Below are 27,969 nucleotides of genomic sequence, written 5' to 3'. Positions count from 1 at the left end.
AACCATTTTGGCCGGGATTGTAGCTAGCTAGAAGGTCGTACCATTGTGAAAATACAGGGTATGAAAAGGGGTGGGTTAATATTTTGAGGGGTCAAACGAAAAGAAAAAAAAAACGGCCAAGAGTTACCAAAATGGCGACAAAAAGAATATTACATTTTGAAAAGTGATGTTTAAACTTCAAATTTATCTTTGATTTAGGGTGATTTTTGAAAGAAAGCCATGCGAACATCCCTTTTAAAAATGATGTGTTTCGAACAGCGTCATCAAATTCTGCCATCCGGGAACTTTTTACACCAATTTGTGGTCAAGTTCCCAGTATACATTCGCGTTTGCTGAATACGCGATGTAATCGGGAGCCGACTATTAGTACAGCACTGCACAAAATGTGTGTTCGCTCATACCCCCCGCCCTGCAAACAGGGCGCTGGGATACTCTGATGAGCTTCACAGAATCTTGTGAAGGAAATGGCCTATGACCTATGTATAAAGCATCTGGCTGCAGCTGTTCAAAACCGCAGTTAGACAATATGTGCAAATGCTATCCGAAAACTTCCCATAGAAATGCACACGTTCCATATCAGATGTGATTTCTGTTTCATTGCGGACCATGTGGACAAATTTTGAGCGTCGCATAATGCAATCCGACCGTTCGTGATTCGAAACGGAGCCTGAGCAAGTGAAGGGAATCGTAAATTTAAAACACAGATAAGTTTTACAGACTTTCCTACATTATTACGCTTTTCAAAAAATAAAATAACATCTCTAAACTGGAATAAAAGAGTAATGAATCAGTCTTAAAGGCCGTTTCAAACCTTGCAGAGTCATGACCTTGATGACGCTCAGATCACTGGTCACGCAAAATCCAACCAATCAGAGCATGAATTCATCAGAGTATCCCAGCGTCCTGTTGGCAGGGCGGGGGGTACGAGCGAAAAAATGTGTGTTGATGCAGTCACGATGTTTGTCATCGGTGGCAAAGTCAAAGAGCCGAAAAATCATCAGGTTAGAAGAGGGTTTCATAACTTTTCTAACAAAATGCCTAGCACTTCATTTGAAGTGCTTATTATTTTTGGTACTCATGATAGTTTACAAAGGATCTTTCCATGATTATTGTAGAATGTTGAACTGCAAATGCAATCAAAACATTTTGACAGCTGGGCGCCGTGACACTAGCTTGGCAGATATACTTGCTGTAGGCCTAATTCCCAATGGCATGGCCATTGACTTTTATAGATTCTCTGAGTCAATATATCAGACACGTCTTTCAAATCACTTTAACACTAATTTTTCAAATATAAATTATTTCATTAGGGGATTTATGTTTTGTTCAGATTTTATTCTGGTATTGTTTTGTTTGCTGTCACTGTCAGTGTTATTTCTTTTTTCCCATGACAATCATGACAATCATGACAATGTAAATAATACTTTTTATAGGCCTTCCCTAGCATGCCTAGAAATAATAATTGTGAATATTATTTTAACGTCAAGTTTCCATGGTAACGGTTTGAATTCAGCAAATGTTGACTTTTTTGGGGGGGGAATTGGATTTTCACTAATTCCCTAAATCGGATATTCACTATTTTCCAAATTTGTTTTCCTAAATCTACTGGTGCAATACCCTTATATAACAGGGCAATTGGTCATCTGAAAAAAAAACCCACATTTTTCAAATTGTCTTCAAACAAAATCTGATATACAGGGCGTCCTGAAAAATGGTGCATGTAAACCCCTCCATTTTTGCTAATTTACAACCAAAATTTTCTGAGGATGTTTACAAAATCTTCAAGGTAATAGATTTAGCTTGAGAATACCGTTTGTTTCATTGGGATTGCTTTTGTAAATCCAGAGATATGTTTGAATAACGGCAAAGCCAAGAAACCCATTTTGTGCCACTTTCTGTGAAGCAGTTAAAATCAGTATAGCCCTAGTCTAAAACCAAATCACTTTACTCTTAGTGATTTTAAAATTTTTAAGCAGAGTGTGCAATATTTATTTATATTTAATTGAACTCTTTCATTGAAGTTTTAAAGAAGTGAACCTGTCTGTACAATTAAATTGTTTCAACATATAAAACAAAACATGTACATGTCATCTGGGGCTAATTTTTTATTTTTTTTCCTGCCTGACAACCCTTCTCAGCACCTTAGAAATCCGTAAAACAATAAAATTGGAATGGCCTAAAACGCTAAAGAGATCCCATGCTGGTAATAGCCTACACATGGGGGGGGGGGGGCACGAAACAAACATCCCCCGGGGAGTTGGCTGATAGTTTGATTGTCTGACACTGAGGAACCATCCGAAAAGCCTCCATGAATAGCTGCTATAGCAGAATGATAATTCTTAACGGTGACCGTAGTAAGGTTACTTTCAAAGAAGTATACCAGAAAGTCTGAAATCTCCCCTACAGAAGTATCTGAGGGATGCAGAGATCTGCTTTTACACCATCTGTAAAAATGGCGTAGTCTACTGTCACAAATTGTCCTGGTAGATGCTTGTTGGCTGCAGGCTACAATGGCTGCAGCTCATTCAGAAAGGCCTGCTGTGCGGAGGGGCTGCATGATAGTACCCAGCACGTCAGGTGAAGATCCCCTGGAGCCAGGTGAAGAAAACCCGAGCTGGGCTGGAACAGCATGTCCGTTCTCTGCAGAAGAATGACTGGTCGGTGAACCAAGAGTTTGATGAGTCTTGGGAACCATGGCCGGCGAGGCCAAAAGGGGGCGATAAGGAGAACCTTGCAGACCTCTTGCTCCAACTTGGTCAGTACCCGAGGTATGAGGGAGAATCGAATCGGGCCGTTGTTGTCTCTGGTCCTCCCAACCTGTATGGCCCACGGGCGACGCATGTAAAGCGCTCGCTGTAGGCCGGGCTTCCGGTGTACAATCAACCACGTGTGGTATCTCGTTGTGCTTGGGCCACCCAACCGTGACCAATGAACGACGATTGTGAAGAATTCACCGCAGGTAGGGACTCCAGAGCACAGCTAACTGTGTGCAGTATGTCCCTTGTTCACAGGCCACCCAGCCGTGACCGGTGACTGAAGACTGTGAAGACTGAACAACGGGGGTCCAAAGGAACAACGGAACAAATCTGATGACAAGAATGGTCCCTCATAGCCAGATAGAACTTGATCCGTCCCATGGGAGAGGAATTCCCCCCGGCTTGTGACAGACCAGTCCTCTCCAAACGCTTCATAACTATGAACTAATCAATCAATAAAACGAAAATATACTCTACAATACACTTTTTTAATCAATTACTTCTCTTAAAAGCGCAGGGTATAAAAAAGCGATATAAAAAACCCTGATTTTTATATGTCATACCCGACTGCCGCTAAGAGAAAATGATGGGGGGTATTATGGGTAGGGCACCTGAGGGCGCTATTGTATTAAACTCTTAGCGTAAAATACCTGCCGGTATAGGGAATATGCATAAGTAGATTGCTCTACAGGTAAGTTGAGTGAAGTAGACCCTTACATTAACAACACAAGTTTACTTTGTACTTTTAACAAGATGATAACTGCTGTGGATCGTTCACTTATCCACAGCACCAATTCCAAGAGCCAAAAGAGGGAGAGTGGCTCGGAACAATACACAATACAAGTAATAGAGGACATGAGCCACCTGTAATTCATGCCTGATTTCAATGGTCATCAATACATTAATTTGAAATGCAACAAAAGAATATCCATAACATGCAACACTACATATCCTACAACACTGACCCCAGGTGATAGTTGCTCATTTGTTTGTATTGACCCTAATACTCAAAATGGACAAAATTGACAAAATGGACAATCACGCCTTCCTTAAACCATCAAGGCTACTACCGGTATTTAATGCAGTTTGACAAGAGACCCTCCCCACCCCCGATTCTGAGATTCACAGTTCCTGGCTCACTGATTTCTCTTGCTTAAGTGCAAGTAACCCCTAAATAGGAGACCAGGTCGGAGGAAGGTCATTGATTGCATCAATCGAAAACACAACCAAAACAGAGAGATTTGAGGCATCGGCATTGCATTACGCATGTTCAGTATGTTTTATACAATGTATCCATTGTGAACCAAAGTACATACAGGCTACACATCAAAGCCACTGCCAAGCACTTAAGTCACTTAGCCAATGTAAAGATTTCCTGTGTGATTGCATTTTGAGCTTCACAAAAGACTTTACCCTCGAGAGTGTAAACTGTAAAACTAACTTTCAATATACAAAATACATGTATATCACTACGCATGTAGCAGACAGTGATGTTCAACCATGAGGTGCCAGCATTGACTCCGTCACACACTTGTAACATGGTCTGCTGACAAACCATATAGAGTGCGGTCCACTATAGTTGGCTCAATCTTCAAGTAATCTTTGACATAGTAAAATAATCCTTGACAGTTAGAAACTATTTTCAAGTCCATTTACAAACAATGTAGTAACCAAATGAGACATGCTTCTGTGAAACTTGGAAAAAGTTAATAAATTTTGTTTTCTTATAATTTTGGCATTTTTAATTTTTATGGAAGTAGGTCTCAAATGAGATTTCTTTACTCCGTTCAATTGTCAGATGAATTGAAATCTGGTAATTTTTTTTTATTTTGAAGTTACAACCTTTTAATTTGATTGATCAATGAAGTTACACGACAGTGCCCAGATATTCATTTCAAATTCCCTGCAGAAACTCACCTGACTTTATCAGAGGCTAAATAAAAATAGCGTCAGTAAACTATCCATAGTAATTCTGTTTCTTTCCTTACCCGGTCACTGGTGACAACTGGAAGCTGTGTAGGGCTCCACGTCTTACCATCATCTTTAGACACATAAAGTATTCGTCCATTATCCCCCTGTCACAAATATGAAAGAAATCACCCTTCAAAACATTATTTGGTTAAAGAAAAAAACACTGTGCAAATGCTCTTTGTAATTCCTCGTACATTTGTTCATAAATTATAGCTTTGTGGAGCGCTGTGGTCCACTGGTCACAGTGTTTTCGACTCAAGTGCCGTGGTACATGGGTTTGAACCCCGATGGGGAAAATGGTGCTTGTGTTCTTGGGTAAAACAGTCTCCAGCCAGGAGTACAAATGGGTTCACATGGGTAGATACCAAATGTGCTGGGGCGGATTGCAATAACGCAGTCTTAGTCGGCTGGCTAAACCAGTCCAATTTTAGCCAGCTATTGTTCTTAGACGGTCTTGGTTAAGACACCAAACTTAGCCCATTGCAATAAGCTGGTCTTTACTAAGCCCGCTTAGAGTAATGATTCACAAACAAACATTCCATGGTTACGGGCAAATACTGGAGGGACTGCACATTTTATTTTTTAAGGTTTGTGTGATTCATATCATGCGATATCAAATGTCAATTCCGAAATTTTATGTTGAGAAAATTGTATTTGCAGTACAACTCAGTGTCATTACATTTTTCCAGAAGATCCCTTCTATCCCAGAGAATTTTCCCTCCGAGCAGTGTTCTGCTTTTTAAAGATTTAATCATCAAACACTCATCAACTGGGAAAAAATATTTTGGGAAAGAATAATTCAACACAACAGTGAATTCCAAAAATCCCAACTATAGACCGTTTTAGCCCAACCCAGGCTAACTATTTTAAGACTGTTTTACTACTTAAACTGTGTCATTGCAATGGTCTTACTTATAGACTGACTGACAGCCAGAGCTTTTAGACTGTCTAATGCGCATAGACAGCTTTAAGACCGGTTATTGCAATCCACCCATGATCTCAAGCTCCAGTGCAATCTGGTCTCATGGCCCGATGCACAGGGGTAATGATTATGAAGCGCTTCGAGACCTTTGGTATAAAGCGCTATAGGCCTACAGGGAGTGTTACAACTGATAATGTAGTAACCAACGGATAATGTATCACCAACTGATAATGTCACACAAATTGACCGATACTGTATACCGATAATGTAACAGAAATTGACCGATAGTGTAGTAAATGTTACCAAACCATCGGTCAATATTTGTTACATTATCGGTTAAGACCGATAGTGTAGTAAATGTTACCAAACTATCGGTCAATATTTGTTACATTATCGGTTAAGACCGATAATGTAACAACAATCGACTAATAGTGTAGTACATTTTTACCACACTATCGGTCAATTTCTGTTACATTATCGGTTAGTGATACAGTATCGGTCAATTTGTGTGACATTATCGGTTGGTGATACATTATCCGTTGGTTACTACATTATCAGTTGTAACAGGGTGCGTCAAAAAGAAAGTGACTGAATTAGAAAAAAAACATTTTTAAAAATATGTGGCTTGCTCTATTCCATAAATAAACATAGGGATAAAGTACATCTTATTGACTAGTAACTGTGAACATTTTACTTAATTTGCACGTATACTCTATTCCCAAGATATTGACTATTTTGATAAAAAGATCACAAAATTCAGCTCTCCACCACTGATCATACAATGAAACAGAAATGTGTTCCCACCTCCATGAATGAACGAAAACTTGCAAAGGAAACAGACAAAAATCCCAATCAATATTTTAGAAAAAATACTGCAAGTGAAACCTGTGCAATCACTCTGGCATGCTGGCAGTTCTTATACAGTTAGTTGGTACGGACACTTGTCAGTGCACCTAACCAAAATAGAGGAGAGGAGAGACTGACGATGACTAGAGCAGGCTAGTCGAAACGTTGAGACCAAAGACAATTTCGGTTAGAACTTACACCAGGACTGTTCTTATCAGAACCAAAAAACTACTTAGCAAAGTTGATAATAAGCAGGACAAGTTCTTTTCAGAACTAAATATCTTCTAAGCAGAAGTTATTACCACATGGTGTTACCGCGAATTGTGTACTAGTGGAATAAAAACCGCAGCGCTGGTGCCAATTAAAACTGAATAGGTTCGTTGATACAAGTTGTTTTCCTAAATGCGCATGGAAATAGACAGATAACAATAGATTTGCACTTGCCAGACCGCAAAAAGTGCTTGTCTGAACCGTCGTCTCATATCACCCAAGCTCGTACTATGCAATTTTTCCCTCATAGTAATATGCACACTTCGGTCGGGACTGACGAAATATGCTCATCTTAACCGAAATCTTGTCTAACCCGTGCTCGTATTAACGAGATTTGACTGTATATACAAACATGTACACGTTTGTATGGTCTAGGCCTGTGAAAATGCTGATTTTTTCCAGCTTCTTTGAGAACCGCTGATCCAAACAACTTCAAAAAAAATGGGGGGGGGCCAATTTTTTGTGTGTACAATCATATTGAGGTGTCTGCGCGTAGTCAAGGGTAAAGGAAGAAATTGATAATTTTCTGGGTTTTTTTCCTCATTCCCCCCCCTAAAAAAAAACAAAATTAGGATATGGGCTGTGAAAATAGGGTAGGTAGGGTAACCGGAAGCAGAACTATTATTTTTTTGGCCTGAGCAATACACCTGCCTATTTTCAACTTAATACAGTGCCCGGTTCTGGACATAAGCAAAATACAGACAGACAAAGCGACACACAGAGATTCCAGGAATTATGGAAGATGGCATTCCATGGACAGGTATAAAAATAGCTCCTTGTTATAAAACATGCATAACTTCTGACAGCATGGATACATTTCAGTAATTTTCAGATAAGTGGAAGATCATGCTCTTTTAAGACATATTTCATTAAACACATTCATATATTTGGACGGTTGAGTTATGCATGCACAGCAAACTGCAAAGCAACCAAAGTGTTTTTATAGTTCAAATTATATGCTGTGGCCTCGTAGTTAAGGGCACTGATTCGTGGTCTGCGGGTAAAGCTGCAGGTTGTGGGTTCAAGTCCAGCCTGGGGTTATGGTGCATGTGCCCCTTGGGCAAGGCACTTTGTCACTCATTGCTTCTCTCCACCCAGGAGTAAATGGGTACCTATGAGGGCAGTGAAGGTTATTGTGATTGAATTAGCTTCCTTGCACCTATATTTTAAGCGATTATGTTATCAACATAAAATATTCTTGGTTTATGGCTTAAGTTCAATGGACCTTTCACAGAAAAATATGCATCTCATCAGCGCAACAAACAATGGGCAGCTACTTGCCCTTTTAACTGCCACTTCTTTTAAACCAGCTCAAATAGATTCATGTTATGAAACTGCATGCTCAAGGCAGTTGTCTGGCTGTGCTGGTCGCTTTCTTTGTCCACTGCATACCTCAGGGAGTTGGTTGGGTCATGGGCATCAATCCTGGGGGGGGGGGGGGACAGGGGGACATGTCCCCCCCCCCCCCCCCCACTTTTTGAAGGGTGGGGGACACAATATCAAATGTTCCCCCCCCCCAGATTTTTTAACTCGTGCCTCATTTACAGGGCCCTATTACGTACTACAATGTATCTTTTGCTAAGAAAATATTGGTTGAAGTGGTCAGAAATTGCCTCAGATCGCACCATAGAGCATTTAAAATCCAAAATTTTTCGAAACCCTCAGACCTCAGAAAATGATTTTCAAATTATTATCTTTTGCTGGGAAAATACTGGTTAAAGTTGTCAGAAATTGCCTCAGATCGCACCACAGAGCACAGGCCCCGAACCCCACGCCATTAGCTGAGAATATAATAGCTTATTCAATGACTTCAACCTCGAAAATGATGTTTAAATCATTATCTTTTGCTCAGAAAATATTGGTTACAGTGGTCAGAAATTGCCTCAGATCACACCACGTGAGCATCAGGATTACACCAATAACTAGGCATGTCGGCCCTTTTTTTGAAGTTTAGGCAATACCAATGATTGATAGCTCATATGAAGCAACTCGATGAAAGAAACACAGAACAGAAAGAATTTTTAAAAAATGACTTTCCGTTCTCAAGTTATGATCAAAAACGTGTTCCCGTTTTAACGGCTTTCATAGACATTTTAGCCACAAAAATTCAAAAATCAATAATTTCAGATTTTTCAGATAAAAAAAAAGGGAATTTGAAATTTGTATGCTTCAAATCATTTCTTTTGCTAAAAAGACCTTGGCACACTTCAACAAAAGGTCTGCAATTGTTTTCAATTTCTTGTTAACGGCTGTCAAAAATGCTGATTTGTTAAAAATTCTTCAACGGAAAACTAGAAAAATCTGAAAAATTGACTAAGTCCAGCTAATTAATATGCATAATTGCTGTATCATAGGAATAAAATACACTATAATAAGGCAAAAAAAAATAAGTCTCCGGTTTCTGGTATGCGCGCGCGTCGCCGTAGCCATGCGCGTCGGCAAAATGAAAAAGTTTTTTGACTTCTTGTTTTATGTCATTTCGCATTTTCTGATGTAATTAAAGCTAATTAACATGCAGTTTTAGGCAAAATCGCCTAATTACATGTGCATAAACACTGTAACTTCAAAAGGCAAACATTTATGACCGTATAACTGGGTACGTATATTCGGTGTTTAAAGGGCTTTCATTTAGTACAGTGTTTTCAATCATCTCTATTAGCATATGCAAATTATCTTAATTTATATGCAAGTCATCCTTAATTACCTAATTACGTATGCGAAACTTTTTTTCTATGCGCAGTAAATCTATGCATTAAAATTTCATTGGAATGGCAGTTGATATTCCCCAAATATTTTTTGTACTTAAATTGAGGAAATGAAATAAAGAAAAAGCTGTTTTTACTTTTTTTCAGGTGTAAAGGTAAGTACAGGTTTTTTAAATATACTTTTAACAAGCTATACATGTAATCAATTTCAGTCACTGAATTGGGCTTGGCATTTTATCTACATGTACAGTATATTCAAATAAAACCAATATTATGGCTCCTTTTGTGGTTCCTGTCATAACTTGTGTAATTATTTCTTGTAGATTATTTTCCAGTTCATTTACAGAGAGTTTTTGCCCTTCTTGGTCAGATGAAATAGATCTTTTTTGACGCCTCCTTTGCATGATGTTTTCCAAAGTTTCAACTGTGAAATTAATGCTTGTTCCAACTTTTTCTCATCCATCTTTTCTTTCAGCTCTTCAACAATGTCTAGAGATGTACATACAATGCCACACAGTTTCACAGCATTTGCTGTATTTTCAGCTGCTTGCTTGGTGAGAGCTTTTTGCTTTTCTGCCTTTTTCTCTTTAATCTTTTGTAGTTTCTGGACAATTTTTTCTTTGATTGACTTACACTTGCGCTGATAAAGTTCCAAGAATGATTTGCGTTGTTTCCTGGCAGTGCTCAAGTACCTGTCTCTCTGTTCTTCCTCTTTGTCATCAAGGTATTTCCTCCAAACCAGTATGCCTTCAAAGGCAACCGTATTTGCATTTGGCATCTTCGGACGCAGGTAATGAAGCCCAGTAAATATCCTTTCTGCTGACAAGTTGTCCTTCGGACATGAAGCAGTTTGTCATCATATCTCTTTATTGGCATTGTAAAAGCATCCACCAGGAAGATGGTCAGAAACCTGTCGTGTGATGCAGACAATGAGATTGAGGAGGATTATAGACAAGGCCTGCTTAGTGAGTTGTTCAATTGACTCTGTGGTTGGTCTGTATAGAGAAGTGTGGATGGCATCTTTCACGGGTGGTATATCTGGAAATAGCACAGCACCGTCTTTGACTAATGGGCTTGGGTCAATCATCCACTCCTCCACTTTGTCTCAAAGTTGCGTGTAGAATGTCAGTATCCATGATGTGAATATCACTTTCTACCATCTTCATAAGGGTGGTCGAGACATGCTGGCTTATCATAGCCATCGCCCTGATGCCTGCAACGATGATATCAACTTCGAAGTCGGCCTTGAGGCACTTGATGTACATGTTTTCTTCTCTTTGTGGATCTAAGGGTGTGCAGAGTGTGTTGAAGTGGTCCATGTGGTGGTAAACGGCAGCTGAGTTATGTTAAATTGGTTGCCTCTATAAGCTGCAAGATGAGAGCTGGATACGACGGTGTTAAACTCCTGCACTAACCCCGACTGTTCATCACAAGCAAGTTGCAGAAAGTCCGCACAGTGACATGTGTGGCAGATTCACCTTTGCTCCTTGACCAAATCGTCTTCTTTCTCGACCAATCTTCCCATCATTACTTTCTACTTTCTCCCACTCTTTTAATCCTGCTGATGCATACTCTTGCAGGTTCAACACTAGATGTTTCCTACAGTAAAAGTTGTTTACTGTTGCCATTTCCTGCTTGATGTGATCATCTAAGGTCTCCCAATTCCCAGTCACCTGAGGAAGGACACTTCCTTTTTCCAATTTACTGATGTATGCTTTATTGACAATACAGCGTTTTGTCATGGTGTTTTTCACTTTTGAGATAAGCTCATGTACTTCATCTTTTGAACTCTTGTTTAGGTTCAACGTCAGAAGTTCTTCTAACATTTCTTGAGTATCTTTGAGAAGAGCATCAGCGCTCTCGGTTTCAATGTCATGTAGGCTCATTCCTACCGTGCCCTCGGATGTCGAGGCTAGCATAGTAGTGTATCTCTTTCCGTGTTTTGTAGTTCCATCTGTATGGAGAGTTACAGGAGCTTCTAACTGCTGAATTTTTGCTCTAGCGCTTTCTTTGTTTAGCACTGCTTGCTCTATAGCAAGGTATCTTATTAGCGTTGGCTTTGGAAGCCTAGTAACCTCCATTTTTGCAACATCTTTTAGGACCAACCGAATGATATCAGACACATGGTTTGTTCCAACCCCGCTAGCAATAAGTTCAAAACAAACGAGTCTAATGCCATTAGTGTATATGCCAGTGTTGGAGCAAAGGCTTTGACCCTCAAGGCCAAGGCCAAGGCTTTGACCCTCAAGCCTCGAGGCCAAGGCCAAGGCTTAACCCTCAAGGCCAAGGCCAAGGCCCTGTTTTATGAAATGACCACTGATATAGAACTAATTATAGTCACATGAGTGACACATCATCACGCAAGGGCAGATCCAGAGCACAATTGGGGGGGGGCAAAGAAACGTTGGTCCCCCCCCAAAAAAATTGGTCAAAAAATTACGGCTTGGGCTTCGGGGCCCGCTTAAGGGCCCCGAAAAAAGTTTGGATTCGAGATGCTCTGTGGTGCGATTTGAGGCAATTTCTGACCATTTTAACCGATGTTTTTTGAGGAAAAGATGGTGGTGTACTCATTGCCTGCATTTATTACGACGTCACATAAAAAAATAGGTTTCTTTTGGGGGGGGGGGGCATGGCCCCTTTTGGCCCCCTGGATCCGCCCTTATCATCACGAATTGCTCGTTACGAAGAACAGCATTTCTTTAATTGCAATCAACATGCTCGCATAGGCCTACACCGTTTTATGACTGCACTGTATCTATCTATATATATAAGAGAGAGTTTAACTCGGCCTCCCAGACGATGTTTGCTCATGAAAGGATCCCAGACCGCGGGCTCCCGCGGAGCCAGAATCGCTCCACGTCCGTGGAAAAATGCGGAGGGTGTCTTCCGCCGGATCGGACACTTCGGGTCGTCCCGATTTTCCCGTACGGACCGGCGATCCGTTTCGTCAATTTTTCGTGACTGCGTTTTGCGCAGGAATTTGCCGTCGTGTGCGCTTTCACGTTGACTGCCTGGCCGCCCCCTGTGCTGGCTTTTCTGCGTGTCTAGACTGTGCGAGGTCAGCGGCTTCGAATTAGGGGTTCCGTTTACGTGTTCTACTCGGCCGTTCTGCAAAAGCGTTCACCAAATGGTGGCATGGGGTGACCTTGGTAAAATATTTTTTCTCCATGGTGCGTGGCCACCAAGTGTCCCTATTCTTTCATGTGCTTCGCTTGCCGCCCCTGCGCCGAGTGCAACGAATACTCAGAAGGACTACACATTAGGTATGCCTTGCGCGGTCTGACCAATCGAAAGTCTACACTGCGTAGTATTTCCGGGCTATGCAAAACTGTCGATGGCAACGCGTACTGCAGCCTGCTCCACACCCTGGAAACGAGGTTGGGTCTACGGTGCTTGCTATTTGAAGCGTCGCGTGATAGAGTGCTGTTGCTTCCATAATGTGTTTACAGCTCCATGCTTCCACCACCAAGGCTGAGTGTTGTGAGTTCGCTGCCCGCCACGTATAATTCAGTGTCGCGTTATAATTTCGGGGGCCTGTTTGGGGTCAACGAAGGATCGATGCATTGCTTCGAATATCGCAATCTTAAACGAAGTCACAAAAAAATCGATGAAAAAGTGTCCGACCCGGCGGACGACACCCACATTTTTCCACGGACGTGAAGCCGCGGTCTCGGATCCTTTCAGAAGCAAACATTTCTCGGAGGCCGAGTAAAACTTGCTCTTATATATAGATGGTTGAACCAACTTGAATAAAAGTTGAATCGCAGACGGTCTCACAAATTGTAAGAAGTTCAAGTTTACGTTTGTTGAAGAGTCCAATACTGAAACTTAATTATGACCTTCCTCCATGATTCAGACCGTTTGTAATTTTTTGGTAACACTCAACATTTTCATTTTAAATGACACCTTCGAGTTTTATTGCATTATGATTTATTGTCAAATTGTACAACCAGCCTTCGCCTGTGTACTACAGTAACCTTTTCACTACGTTTTCCAAATGCGACTGCCTCACAAAAAGCCAATTTAAGGCCAAAAAAAAAAAGTCTCCGGTTTCTGGTATGCGCGCGCGTCGCCGTAGCCATGCGCGTCGGCAAAATGAAAAAGTGTTTTTTTTAGGGAAAGATGATGTCCCAAAACCGCCAAACTCACTGGTTTGACTGGAATACTGCTGCTGCACAATTTTAACGTGTTTTTAGATTGGGTTATGGTCGAGAATAAGCTTTCTGTGGCCTCTCTGGACTCCCATATATTTGCACTAAGTTTAGTCGGGCACCATTTGCAGTCATCAGCACACATTTGAAGCAAAAAAATTAGGTAAAAAAAAAAAAAAAGCCGCGTCGCCGCAAGGAAGCTCCATACCAGAAACCGGAGACTTTTTTTTTTTGGCGTAACAGACCAACGGCAACATTTACAGACAGTTGCCATGGTACATAATTATTATCATGTGCGTAAATCCACGGGGAACAGGGGGAACCCCCCCCCCCCCCCCACACACACACACACACATTTTGAGGGGGGACATTGTTTGGTCTCCCCCCCCCCACACTTTTTCTTCCCCGAATAAAAATATTGTAGCCTACAATAATGATTCTATTGCTCAGAATACATGTAGCTGCTTCAATTACTCAAAACTCAAAACTTTCACAAATGATCTTTTGCTCAAATTGGTTTTAGTGATCAGAAATTGCCTCAGATCACACCACAGAAATTGCTATTCTTTAACTGCATGTCCCCCAACTATATCCCCCATTTACATTTAACTCCCCACATTTTCATCCCCAACACTACGCCCTACCCGATCTATGATCAGGTAAACCAGCTTGTTAAAGTATAAGTTCAGGTCTTCAATATGGTTTAACTAAACAAAATATGATTTACTTCTATATTGACACACAATTCTCCCAAGTGTAACAAAAGGGGGATCCAAGAAACTGATTTGGGAAATTTGTATTTGCTGGCCCAACATGGTCAGAAATATCAGCATTATCTAAAACAGATACATGCAAATCTTTAGCACTTATCAGGGAGACATATACAACCAATCAGATCTATTCCATAGTTATATGCAATTAAAGTGATCATCTCATTAGCCCCACAAGTGTACGGAAATCTACTACAATGGTAACAAAATGTGATGCTACAAAAGTGGAAGTGTGCCCAACACACAAATCTATAGGGTGCTTCCCTCCTCCATGGTAATACGATTAAAATGGTAACAGCACAATTTCAAACAGATTTATCTAGAAAATGCAAAAATCTATGGGCCTTGAAGAGCCTTGACTCAAAATTGCAAGGCCCTGAACCCTCAAGGCCAAGGCCAAGGCCAAGGCTTTTGCCCTCAAGCCTCGAGGCCAAGGCCCTAAAATCCAGCCTTAAGGCAGCCTTAAGGCCAAGGCCCAGCATCAAGGCACTACATCACTGGTATATGCCATCTTCAAAACTTACAATATCTTTGTTTCCCATTATGTGATTAAGTTGACACTTTAAATCATCATTCTCAAGCTGTAATTGTTTACCCTGTTTTTTCCCCCAGTGAATTCAGTTCCTTTTGAACAAATTTGCTTGACTCTGCACTTTTTTGAAGTGATTTCTGGAGTCCCTATTTCTTTTCTTGTCTTTGTGCAGAGACTTAATTCTCTTTTCCAGCAGCTGCATTCTTTTGTTGAGTTTCTGATTTTCTTTGGTTGTTTCTTCAAGTTCCTTTACAACGTTCTTCTTTTGCAAGCTGCCAAATTGCTTTTTCAACTCCTTGTTGATTTGGTTGGCCTGCCCTAAAGCCTTTTCCACTTTGTCAAGACTTTTGTTTGTTTGTTCATGTTGGAGTGTTTCTGCATGCAACAGGTCTGTCAGGTACTCCATGCAGTCACCATAAGATGAAATGCTTCTTCTAATATGTATTCTGGGTAGAACTCCAAATTGCTTTTGTCATCTTTATCACCATCACTATCTTCATCAACTTGGCAACATGGAGGTTTTTTATTTCATTAAAGTTATAACAACAGTCAAAATATAACATTCTACATATGAAAGTGAAGCTGAAAGTGTATATTTTGCATTCTGACCACGATGTATTCATATTTATCGTATGTAAAGAGAAAAATGACACGGTTTACCTCTTCGGCATCCTCCGCTACGCGTCGCCATTTTGGAAAATTTCGAAGATGGAGCGTTGATCTTTGGGGTTTCCCTGATCTAAATATAGGGTTTCTGGGGTCATAGGTTGCTGGAAACGTCACAGAATCGTCCAAATAAAACAGCTATAAGGGGGAAACGTTCTGCTCCAATGCTTTTCAATGGGCTCTACGGTGCGACTCAACCATTTTTTCTTCGATTTCAAAAAATAAACATTGAGAATGAAGGACAAACTACAAGGATTCAAATATGGCAATATGTTTTAATATTTTTATCTTTCACCTTTGCAAAATTACAGCAGAAAGTCACACTTTTTTTCCGGCTGAACCATGCAACCGTGTGTGTGTGTGGGTGTTCCTGTATTGTATTACGCTCGAGGACAGACAACAAAAGGAGCACAAAGGGGCCTTTCATCCTCGAACGACGGTGCTTATTGTCCTCAAATGCAGGTTTGTGCGCTTAGTCTATGGGAAAGGTTAAGATCAGGGAACAAAGGAAAACACAAAGCCAATCCTCGGAAGCATAGCAAAAAACGACTGTGTGCACATGCGTGTGTGCGCTGTTCACCGAATCGTCTGAAAATTGTGCCTGCGTAAATGACATGCCTACTATAACTGCCAAAGCCCATTTAAGTGGCTTGATAGATCGGTTAACCATTAATACTGGTACAGGTTGTATAGCAGCCATTTTAACGCGTCAATTGTACCGATATGATTCCAGCTTACAGACATGTTCAATCTGTCACTAGTAACCCTATGTATCAAAACCCTGATGGGTTTTGATACATAGGGTTACTAGTGACAGATTGTCACAGAGTGTAGGAGTGTCTGTTCATTGTGTAATAGATTATTTAGAGCCTTTTATTTCTTAATTAACGGCATGGTAGCTCCAGCGCATTAGTGCCAGCTTGCTAAATTCCAAAAACAAGAAAGACATGTAAAGTTTTCTTCCATACAAGACTTAAAGTGTAAAACATGGTTGTTGTTTTTTTCAACATTCTGTACAATTCTTTTTGTAGTACTTTTTACTTTATATCTAATAAATGTAAATAGTCTTTTCCACAACAGGGGTAAAGTAGATAATTATCCTTACCTTTCCACCATCCACTGCTGCAAACACAAACTTTCCCTGCACTCCAAAGCTGTACACATTCATTTTTATTGCTATAAAAATATACAATCCAAATAAAGGAATATTAAATGTTAAATACCTTTCAAACAGTGGCAATAGTTCATATTCAACTTTCATTTTATAAAAAAAATCTGATTTCTTTCCTTTTCAGGCCTTTTTGGTGGTGTTTATGTAAACATGAGTGTTTATCCCATACACACACCACATGCCTGATATATGCACACAAGTCATATTAAAAGTTATTCATAAATACCTCAGACAGTTTAGCCATTCCTATTGGTCGAGAGCCCGTCACGTGGCCGGTATTAAACGGATGATAAAGACATGGCTAGCTGGTCTTAAACACTTTTCCAGTGTCACAATAAAATGTGGACTCCTAAAAATCCAGTGCCTCTTATCGTTTCATTGGTTGAACGTTCACAATCCTCACGTAGGCATGCGCAACACTACTAGGGAGTCAGAATTTTAAAGTTCTAAATTCAAAACGCAACGCGCCAGGTGCGTTCTGCGCGACATCGCGTAGAACATGATACGCGCGCGTCAATCTCCATAAAAGGGTTGTTTTCATCTTACTCGCCAGCTGAACACTCCATTATTTTGCAGGAGGGATGTTTCAAAAAGCATAAAGTGAATTTGTTGAACAAAATCGGGATGTTTTGAACGAATTATATGATTTTTTTTTACCGAAAAGGTATTTATGAATGGGAATAAATATGTACTCCGTCGGTATTTATCACTCTGTTTAATACCACTTAGAGTCTGGGTGCTGATAATTACCCTCGCCTCCGGCTCGGGTAATTATCAGCACCCAGACTCTAAGTGGTATTAAACAGAGTGATAAAAACCTCCGGAGCACACATTTATTCCCTTAGTATAACCTAGCGTAGTGAGAAATTGTTCATAGAGGTTCAACAACAAAAAATGCCCCAAATTCCACCCATATGCCAGACAGTCATGTTGATGGTTTCAACCTTGTCCCCATACAGTACACCACGCACAAGCAGGCTGTGTGCAGAGAGCACATTCAGTGCATTGATCATTACGTGTTGCTAACCCCCTCTTCCGTCCCTACCCCTTAATTCCCGTTGCTACACCACTGTTTATAAGTGGAGAGTGTAAGTGCTCGCAAAATGATGATCTGAATGCAACGAGGTGTTGGATCGAAATCAAAGTTATCTCGCAGCTAGCCCTATAAGAAAACTGTACCGAAACGCACGGAATGCCAGCTAGTCCTCGCAAAACTCGCCTGCTCGCTACGCCCATTGCATAGTTGAAAACGTAGCGGGCAAAAGTCTAGGTGGCGCGAGCTGTGCAAAAAAAAGTTTAGTTGGCCGCAAGAGGGCGCTAGGCAAAAAGCATGATCGCAATGGCTGCTCACATGTGAAATGACACAACCACGAAGTTACAAAAGTTATGAAATGAATGCTGGAGTAAGGAACCTGTCGGGTAAAAGTAAGTACTGAAACCTGACCTGGTTACATATACTATAAATCAGAGTTTCAACTGAGTTACGAAGTTTCAGATACATACTCACCAAGGAAAGTCTTTCCATAGTCAGTTGACCTCAAAAGCTTACGAGTTCCTGAACCTGAAACAACCAATGCTCAATATAAATTGCCAACATTGAAATCAAGTGTCTAAACTACGAGAAAAATGTCCAACAAAATACATTTCTGCCGGTTTGACACTAAATTTTTTATCGGTAACTGACGTTACAAAAAAGGAAATTGCAAAACTTTACATACTGTTCATGTTAAAGTTTCCTATACTGTGCATTGATGGAATTTTTTTCAGACTGTTACATCATTAGGTTGTAAGTCACTTGCTACCATAATAATTATTAACTAGACTTATGTTTATGGACAAACACAGGGCTATTTCGGAAACTTTTTTGTGACATATTATGTGACATGTAAAGTTTCAAGTTTAAGTTCCATCCAGAAAAGATGTGTAGTTCTGTTTATAATAAATGGTGGAATATAAATATGTGATGACATTCTCATAGGGCTTTGAATTATGACGTCACATGTCAAGTGATGTCATGATGACGTCACATCAATTTCCGTCTTGTTATATTCTTGGAGGGGATTCGTATTTAAACAACTTGGACGCAGATAGCACCACAACAGCTCCAGCTCGGTTTGGCTTACAACTTCATGACACACGTTTATTCAACATGGCTCCGCGCACAGAAACTCTTACACGAGTTGACCTTTGACATACTCTAATAGGCTGGCTATCTGTCACATGCAGACACGACATCCCTCCCCTTCAAAAAGAAACTTTGGTTTTCTTGAATAATGGGTGACATGCAAACGATTAACTATTACAATTTCCACTGCCCAATAATCACAGCAACTAACAAACATCTTTAACTTTAAATCCAAGCAGAAATATTAAACTTTAGGCGAATTTAAAAAACCCTCATATGATCAACAACATGCATCTGTCTGACCTTCATGGATTATGGATTTGCATACATGCACAAGTCAAGCTACAACTAGTAGTGCAGGTTTGGAATTTACAACACGCGGGTGGAGGGTAGTCCCCCTGCCGTACCCTGACGTGTGGTCGTGATAAGTACCGACGGGCGGGGCGGGCGGAAAACGCGGCCCTGCGTTATGTAGGCCTCGACTAGCCACCAACAAAGGTGGGGGACTAGCCAAGACGTAGTGGGCACCAGATGGTTGATCGGGTGCCAACGGGGTTTGTAGAAAGAAAGCAGGTGAAGTTGAATTGGCCTCATCTCAACCTGCAAAAATCTACTAAGTCCACCAAACAGGCCATAAGGCCCAAAAGCCTGAGCCAGGCTCGGGCTGGAGCCACTTCCGTCAGGAGGAAGAGGGACACACACTGCCGAAGGTTCAGCAGGCGGTCCTCCGATGGGCGGGCCAGTCCCCTGCAAAGATCGAGGGATGCACCTAGAAAGGTGGGAACCTGCGAGGGGACTGGATGGTATTTCTTGGTGTTGATGAGAAATCCAAGGTCGGAAGCAAGGTGCCACATTAGTTGGAGCGCCGCTTCCGTCTCCCCCCGAGAACGACCCACTACTAAGCCAATCGTCGAGGTACATGAATATCATGATCCCTCGTCGCCGCAGTGCCGCCCCGATCATCTTCACGATCCGGGTGAACACCCGCGGAGAAGTGGACAGCCCGAACGGGAGCACCACAAATTCGTACAGTATATTTTTGTATTGGAAACGTAGGAATTTGCGGTGCTCCGGCCTGATCGGTACGTGAAAGTACGCGTCCTTCAGGTCTATACTGGCCGCCCACGCTGGCGTTATGATTGATTCGAGAATGGTCCGTAACGTTTGAACCTGTTGAGGGGTTTTAAGTTCAGTATTGGATGCCACACGCCGGCCTCCTTCATGGGGTCCAAGAAGAAGGTTGACATGAAACCCGCCCGGGTCCCCCCTTGGGGGACAACACGAACTGCTCTCTTTAGAAGGAGGGTGTCGATCTCCTCCTCGAGGGAGCGGCGTTTTGCTGTGTCAGGCGGTACGGGCGTTGTCCGAATAAGCATGTCCGACAGGGGGTCCTCGTAAACCGCTGCTGATCGGTTCGAGGACCCACCGGTTGGAAGTCACCTGCACCCAGGACCCCAAGAACTCCTGAGAAATATTTCTCAAAATCCCCTGGGGGAAAATGATAATAAGAGTCCACGCGCTTAGCGTAGGCACTCCATGTCTTTGCGTGCATTATTCCGTCTATGTGGTAAACGCACACACGGTCCAGCGGCATTGTGGGAGAAGCCCGGACCGGTTCTGCCGTCGGTCCTGATCTCTTCTTGAACGACTGACGCTCAGGAGGAGGAGGATCGGTACCAGCAGGGAGATTCAGGACCCTGATCATATCCCGTTGAACCAAGCGGAGTTCGGTCTCAGCCACCAATAGGCGTTGCATGGTGCAGGTCAGTTCGCTCTCGTCCGCCGAGTTGTCAGAGTACGGGGGGCGAGTTGTCACTGGGGAATGGGAACCAGGCCTCGGGGGTGAAGCAGCGCCGTCATGGTGTCCCAGTATCGAGCCCCGCTTGGACTCTAATGATGCCGATGGGTGTAAACTAATACCGTGCGGGGATGCCGGTGCACGGCTCTCCGTACGCGGCATTGTCCGCTGGTCTGTAGTCACCCCACCACGGCCGTGATGACGGGCGGGTGGGGGCTGTAATTCTGGAGGGGACTCCGGCACACAGCTAACCATGTGTGGTATGTCCCTTTGGCCCGGAGTCATCCAGCTGTGACCGTAGTGGCCAGTGTGTGAGTCAACTGGGCCGAATCCCAAGTCCCCCTGTCAGCCCGACAATGAGGCCGCGAGGGAGTGAAAAGCCTCCAAAAAATCATTGCGCGAAATTGGGTCGCCGCCCTTGTGGCGTTTCCCACGGTGTGATCGACCGGATGACCCGCTAGAACTCGTCGAAGAACGGCGAGGACGACAGTTCTTTTTCGCTTTTTTCTTTTTTGAAGATCGGCTCCAAGTAGTTTCCGAGGATTGCGGGGACACGGGGATGCCCGAACAACGGATAAATCCGATGTAGAGGCATGGCCCTCAGAGCGTAGCGTTAACGCCCTTGGCGTTAACGCCCCGGGGGAATCCCAGGGAGTCGGCTATGCGATCAATACCCCTATGGGATCAATAGCCCGGGCGGCCGACAGTGCCCCCGCCCTGGTAACAATAGGCGGGTGCTGCACGGTCAAGCCGGCCGTATAAAAGCCCATCCCCAGACATAATGGTAATCACGGGGCTGGGTGGGCCTGGGTGCACTGAGCCATGGAGGAGTACTTCCTCTGGCTGTGTGTGGCCCGTAGACGGGCCAGGGACGGGCACAGTGCGCCCCGTAGCGGGGCCACCTTTTGCCACACGTCCCTTTTTGGGTACTGCCCTGGCTTCAGACAATTTCCTTGTCTTGCCGGTGCATTTCCCCTTCAGCTGGGCGGACCCGTGAATATTGACCGAAGACGGTGGGGTTGTACGGCCCCCCGCTTGGTCAAGGGGTCCGTCAGCTCCGACAGCCGGCAGTGGCTGAAGGGGCTGACTAGAGGACTGCTGCCACGGTGACGTACCATCACCAGTGCAGTCCCCCCGAGAACTCGGGCTTGTCTGGTGGGATGTACGTCCCTCCATTATCGACACACCCAGTCCTCCCCAACTTCCTAGATTTACTCATTTCTTACTTCACTTCACTTAGAATAACTCACTATAATAACTCTACAATAAACACTTTCTCTTTATTTCTTATAAATAGTTTTCTCACAGCAAAGAGGCATAAATAAAACAGTGTAATTCAGGTCGATTGAAATTTCACAATATACCTCGTCTGCGGCTAAGAGAAAAAGAGGACGCTAACGTAGTGCGCATGTCACAGGGCGTCGAGGGTAGGACACTTGAGGGCCCTATTGTGTGTAAAACTCTTAGCAAATTGCCTGCCGGCATAGGGAACAATGCATAGGTAGTATTTGCTCTACAGGTAAGTAGAGTGATGTAGACCTTATACTTAGGATGCATGCCACACTGTCTCTTGGGTCTGCCCGCACATGGACTGGGCAGCTCCTTTGGTGGGGTCACAGCGGGTGGGGTATCAGTTACAGTCTTTGGGGGACTTATTGCCTGGTCCATGGTGTTCCCACCGCTGTCCGCTATGGGAGGTTCACTGGCAGTGTTTATGCCTGTGTCACTTGCACTCTGCGTGAACTTCTGAACATGGCTGGTGTTTCGGGAGTACTGGGCTCCCTCCGGGGCAAGGGCGGATCCAGGGGGGGGGGGGCCAAAGGGGGCCATGGCCCCCCCCCCAAAAAACGAAACCAATTTTTTTTTTTTTAATGTGACATCGCAATAAAGGCAGGCAATGAGTACACCACCATCTTTTCATCAAAAAAATTGGTTAAAGTGGTCAGAAATTGCCCGGATCGCACCACAGAGCATCTAGAATCCAAAAAATTTTCGGGGCCCTCGCGGGCCCCAAACCCCACGCCGTAATTTTTTAGACCCACTTTTTGGGGGGACCAAAATTTTTTTTGGCCCCCCAAAAAATTGTGTTCTGGATCCGCCCTTGCTCCGGGGATGCAACAACCACACTTTTGCCGGTTTTACTCACAACGGTGAATGGGTCGGGAATGAAGGGAGTAGATCTTCTCCTGCCTCACAAGGACTTGGTTGCCAATCTGCACATCAGAGTATTTTGCATTTCGGCGTGTATCCACGTACAGTTTGGCTTTTCCTTTGCTTTCAGCATCATGGTCACAAACCTCCAAGTCAGTGTGATCGTCTGGGTTGAATGCTGGTAGTTTGCCGCAGATTTTCCGGTTGAAAAGTAGCTCAGCAGGAGTTTTCCTTGTGGCGGGGTGTTCAGTTGCGCATTTGCGCAGTTCTTTACTCCAGTCCTGACCTGCAGCTTGCTGCAGTTTCATGATCGAGTCATTCTGTCGCTCCACCTCACCGTTTGCTTGAGCTCACAGTTTTCGAACTTTCCAGTGCGAATTGCTTCTCTCACGTTTGCAAGTTCACCGTCTTCGGCAGACGCGTTTTCGACTTGCCTCATGGTCATGGCACGCGGCGTCACAGATACGGCTACGAAACGAACATATTCATCCGCGCCATGGGCATGTTCCGGTTTGCCCTTGCCACTTGAGAGACGTGACAGGGCATCAGCAATATTCTCGAGTCCGGGGAGGTACACAACTTTGTAATTGCACGGTTGTAAGCGTAGCACCCAGCGTTCAATTCGGGCACACGGTTTGGAACGGGGTCCATATATGGCCTCGAGTGGCTTGTGGTCAGTTAAAAGCTCAAAGTTGCATCCGTAGATATAGGTATGGAATCTTTCGCAGGCCCAAATTAACGACAGCGCTTCCTTTTCTGTTTGCGAATATCTTCTCTGACCAATCGGTCAGGCTGCGGCTCGCATAGCAGATTGGAACCAAACCGTCACGCTGTTCCTGAACTAATACTGCACCCAGGCCGACTGGGCTCGCAACACCTATCACCTTTGTCGGTGCCGTTTTATCATAGTACGCAATGTGGTTGCCTTTGCTAGGCTCTCCTTAAGCGCGTTGAAGGCTGCTTTCTGGTGTGACCGAAATTGAAATGGAACGCCTTTTCGGGTCAGTTTGCGAAGCGGGTTGGACAGAGTAGCGAAGTTGGGTATGAATCTACTACTGAACCCAACTAGGCCGAGAAAACTCCGAACCTCTGATACATTCTCGAGCACTCTAAATTCGGATACGGCTCTGGCGCGTTCTTGCATGGGACCAATGCCCTTCTTGGACAACAGGATCCCTGTGAATACTAGCCGGCTCATGTTGAATTGGCACTTCTCAGCATTCAGGGTAAGACCTAGCTCCTGCAATCTGCGCAACACTGCCAGTACTCTACTGTCATGGGTATTTTGGTCAGGGCCATGTACAATTATGTCGTCTGAGATATTTTCTACGCCTTCAAGACCTGCTAGCGCTTTTGCGATCATGTACTGGTACTGTTTGCTCGCAGAACTTACTCCGAACAGAAGTCGTTTGTACTGATATAGACCGCAATACGTGACAAACGTCGTGATCCCTCGCTACTCCAGGGCGAATTCCAACTGGTGATATCCCCTTTGAGCCGTTCATGCTTTGCAAAAGTTCTTCCACAGTAAGAATTGGATGACGGCCGCGTAAGATCGCTTCATACACACATCGCCGTGTCGCCGTTCGGTTTCGGTACCACAACAACAGGGTTGACCCAAGGTGTCGGGCCATCAAAGGCTTTGATTATGTCAAGGCGCTCTAGTTCGCGTATTTTTTGTTCTACTCTACTGCGCGAACTGAATGACGTTCGCCTAAGGGGCTGTACAACTGGCGTAACTGAGGTGTCGATGTGGAGCTTAACTTGCTCAGTTTTCAGCTTACCCACGCCTCCGAACACCCCAGGAAACTGCTGCTGGTACTGCTTGGCCTTGTCACCACTCATAGCTGAGCTGCTCTTAGCACACCTGTCAACTTTGACCTCATCTATAGTCCCGGCGTGGCCGCTTACAGCATTGATTCCAATTTGGAGTACGCCCAGTTTCATTGCTGTGTCTTTGCCAAGTAACGGTACTCCTTTTCCTTTGATGACGATGAATTCGGCTCGGGTAGATCTGCCTGATACCTGCACTTCGCACTCGAACGTACCCTTGAGTGACATACGCCCACAGCTTTCTGTCTGGTGGGATTCACACTGAATTTTGTTCCGTTTAAGTAAGTCCCAAGTCTGCTCGTTGATGATATTGCTCGTGGCTCCCGAGTCATTCAGCATGTTAAGGTCGACTCCGCCCACCTTGATCTTCAACATGTTCGAATGTGGTCCCTCTCGGATGAGGAAGGCGTAATCTTGTGAAGCCTTGGGGTCATTGTGTTCCTCACCCACTTGGTTGACTCTGGGCTTGGTTTTTGTTTTGCACATCTTCGCGAAGTGGTCCCTGCCAGAACACTTTTGGCATGTCTGACCCCTCGCGGGACAGTTCGAGTCACGGTTGAAATGTCCGGTTCGACCACATCTGTAGCAAGCACCTTTGGGGGTCGGTTCAGGTTTTGTACGCTGATTTCCCGTTTGTGATTGTGGTGACCTTGAGTGTTTGGTTTCCGTTTTGGGCTTGTACTGCTTGTCACAGGATTTCTGTTTCTTGTCTGACACACGGTTGACAGAGTCAGATTTAGGGTCTTTGCTTTTGCCAGACAGTGCAGCCATTTATCCTTCCACCTTTTCATATTTATCAGCTATTTGCAGTGCCTTATCCAGTGTCAGTTCAGCCCCAGTTTCCAACAGTTTGCATCTAACATAATCGGATTTGCACTTACTCAACACAGCATCCCTGATCTGATTGTCCTTTTCCCCTCCAAAATCGCAATCCCTGGCCACCCTCCGAAGTCTGGTTACAAATTGTAGCACAGTCTCTCCTTCCTTCTGTGACAACTGATGAAATGCTGCGTTCTTCCGGGGAACAAAGTAGGCATTCAGCGCTTTTTTTGCAGCGTCATAGTCGGCAGGGTCACCCGTGTTCGGCAAGGTTTGAAAAATTTCCTGCACGTCTGGGCCCGCAAGGTGGAGCAGCAACGCCCGTCGTCTTTGCTTTACCTCGGGTGCGGTGGCAGATCCAACGATGTGGCCCTTACCGTCCGCGTACAGTTTGAACGACATAAGCCACCTTTCCCAACACGGACGAAGGGTTGCCGGCTCTGAAAAGCAGTCGAAGGTGGGACTCACGGTTTTCTCCATTGTTTACTCTCGTCGCCAATGTTATATTCTTGGAGGGGATTCGTATTTAAACAACTTGGGACGCAGATAGCACCACAACAGCTCCAGCTCGGTTTGGCCTACAACTTCATGACACACGTTTATTAAACATGGCTCCGCGCACAGAAACTCTTACATGAGTTGACCTTTGACATACTCTAATAGACTGGCTATCTGCCACATGCAGACACGACACGTCTCTAATCATCTATAACAATCTGCTGCTAGATGGCGCTTTAACATTTTATGACGTCACCGTTAGTTTTTGTAAAAAACAACTTTTATAGCCAAAGCATACATCATTGAAAACAAGTTCACATATTTTACAAATTTTAAAGTACAAGGCACTTCCGGTTTCAACCGGAAGGATTAGGGTCACAGGAATTGATAGAATTATCGATGGTCTTCATTTTTTATATAATGTGCAAAATTACGTGACCCTTTCTTCCTGTTGAATCCGGAAGTGCCTTGTAATTCAAAATTGGTGAAAGATGTGAACTTGCTTTCAATGATGTATGCTCTGGCTAAGTTGTTCTTTACCATAATATTATAGTTATAGATGAAAGTTGATGTGACGTCATCATGACGTCATCATGACGTCATCACGTGACATGTGACGTCATAATTCAAAACCCTATGAGAATGTAATCACATAGTATATGCCACCATTTATTATAAACAGAACTACACATCCTCCCTTGGTGTAACATAAATGTATACTTGAAACTTTACATGTCACGTCACAAAAAGTTACTGAAACAGCCCTGTGTTTGTCCACAAACATAAATCTAGTGTTGTTTTAAAACCATTTTTCTAAAGTTTTGCTCAGTGTACACAATAAATACATACAAACATTTATGTAAATAAAAATAAAAAGTTGTCCTTTCTCTGCCTTTGGTCACATGATTAAATGCTAAAACTGATAATTTAATCCAAATTCATATTTTCTGCTGTTTTAACATTCAAAACTGAACTGAAACAATGTGCAATCATAAAGTGTCATCCCCATCACTTTACATTTGTCACAAAAACAAATGCCAAACCTCAAGTTTAATATTACTTTGCCTTTCAGAGAGTCTTCAAACTGAACCAATTGAAATGTTAATCTTCATTCATGCAGGCTTACTAGCATTGTACGATCCATGTACATACAAGTAAGTATGCACATGTTCATGTATATGACTGCATAGATTAGCATCTGTTTGCTGCGTATTAACCAAACTAATTACCCCAAACCATCTGGTGCTGAATATTAACAATTTAACAAATTTCAATATTGCTTTTCATTTACCTGTTTTGTCCTTGTCAGTCCCCGATGATACAAGCACAAATAAAGCACCTGGCTCCATTTCTTTGGTTCCCCATGAGTAAGACATCACATTACTCTGCACATCTCTCCAATGTATTCCAAAATCATCCGACACCCACAGTTTGAACTGACAATACAGCATAAAAAACATTAATGATTCAAGCATTGCTAGTATGTGTCAGGATGAATTCATAAAGAAAAATTATAATCAAAGATCTTCAAGCAAGTGTACAACTACAGTCGAGTCTCGTTATAAAAAACTCGTTCAGACCTAGCCAAATTGTTTGTTATATCAGAATTTTGTATTAAGAGGAACATCAGTCCCATTGTGCACATAATGCACAGTCGAGACCAAGGCGTTATGTTTGTTACAACCAGAATTTTGTATTAACAGAGTTTGTACTAACGAAAGTCGACTGTACATATTGTAGAATGCAAGGGATTGCAAGGGGCAACCCTCTGTGGGCAATTTGAAAAACACATTGCAGATTTTTGCGATGAACATAAGAAGCTCTTTTACATACAATATGAGTCAAAAAGAAAGTGATAGATTTGAAAAATATTTCCAATATTATTTTGCTCGCTCCATTTCACAAAACAATGTATGGACGAAGTACATCTTATTGACTATTAATATTGAAAATTTCACGTAATTTGCATACTCTATTCCCAAGTT

At 43.0% G+C, this 27,969-nt stretch overlaps 1 protein-coding gene across 1 annotated transcript in view; it reads right to left on the bottom strand.

Moving 5' to 3' along the window:
* The window catches only part of LOC119741696 (sortilin-like), a gene marked incomplete at its 3' end in the record, with an annotated part of 113,723 nt that overhangs the window by 41,096 nt on the left and 44,658 nt on the right, over nucleotides 1–27,969 (bottom strand). The window contains 4 exon segments of the mRNA XM_038217556.1: nucleotides 4,745–4,831; nucleotides 16,695–16,765; nucleotides 18,268–18,321; nucleotides 27,276–27,420. Coding sequence (XP_038073484.1) covers nucleotides 4,745–4,831; nucleotides 16,695–16,765; nucleotides 18,268–18,321; nucleotides 27,276–27,420 — 357 coding nt within the window.

This window comes from Patiria miniata, unplaced genomic scaffold (assembly GCF_015706575.1).
Source record: "Patiria miniata isolate m_02_andy unplaced genomic scaffold, ASM1570657v1 HiC_scaffold_11, whole genome shotgun sequence".
In the NCBI taxonomy this organism is placed as follows: Eukaryota; Metazoa; Echinodermata; class Asteroidea; order Valvatida; family Asterinidae; genus Patiria; species Patiria miniata.
The sequence above is the reverse complement of the archived record's forward strand: the minus strand, read 5'-3'. Positions and strand labels throughout refer to the sequence as shown.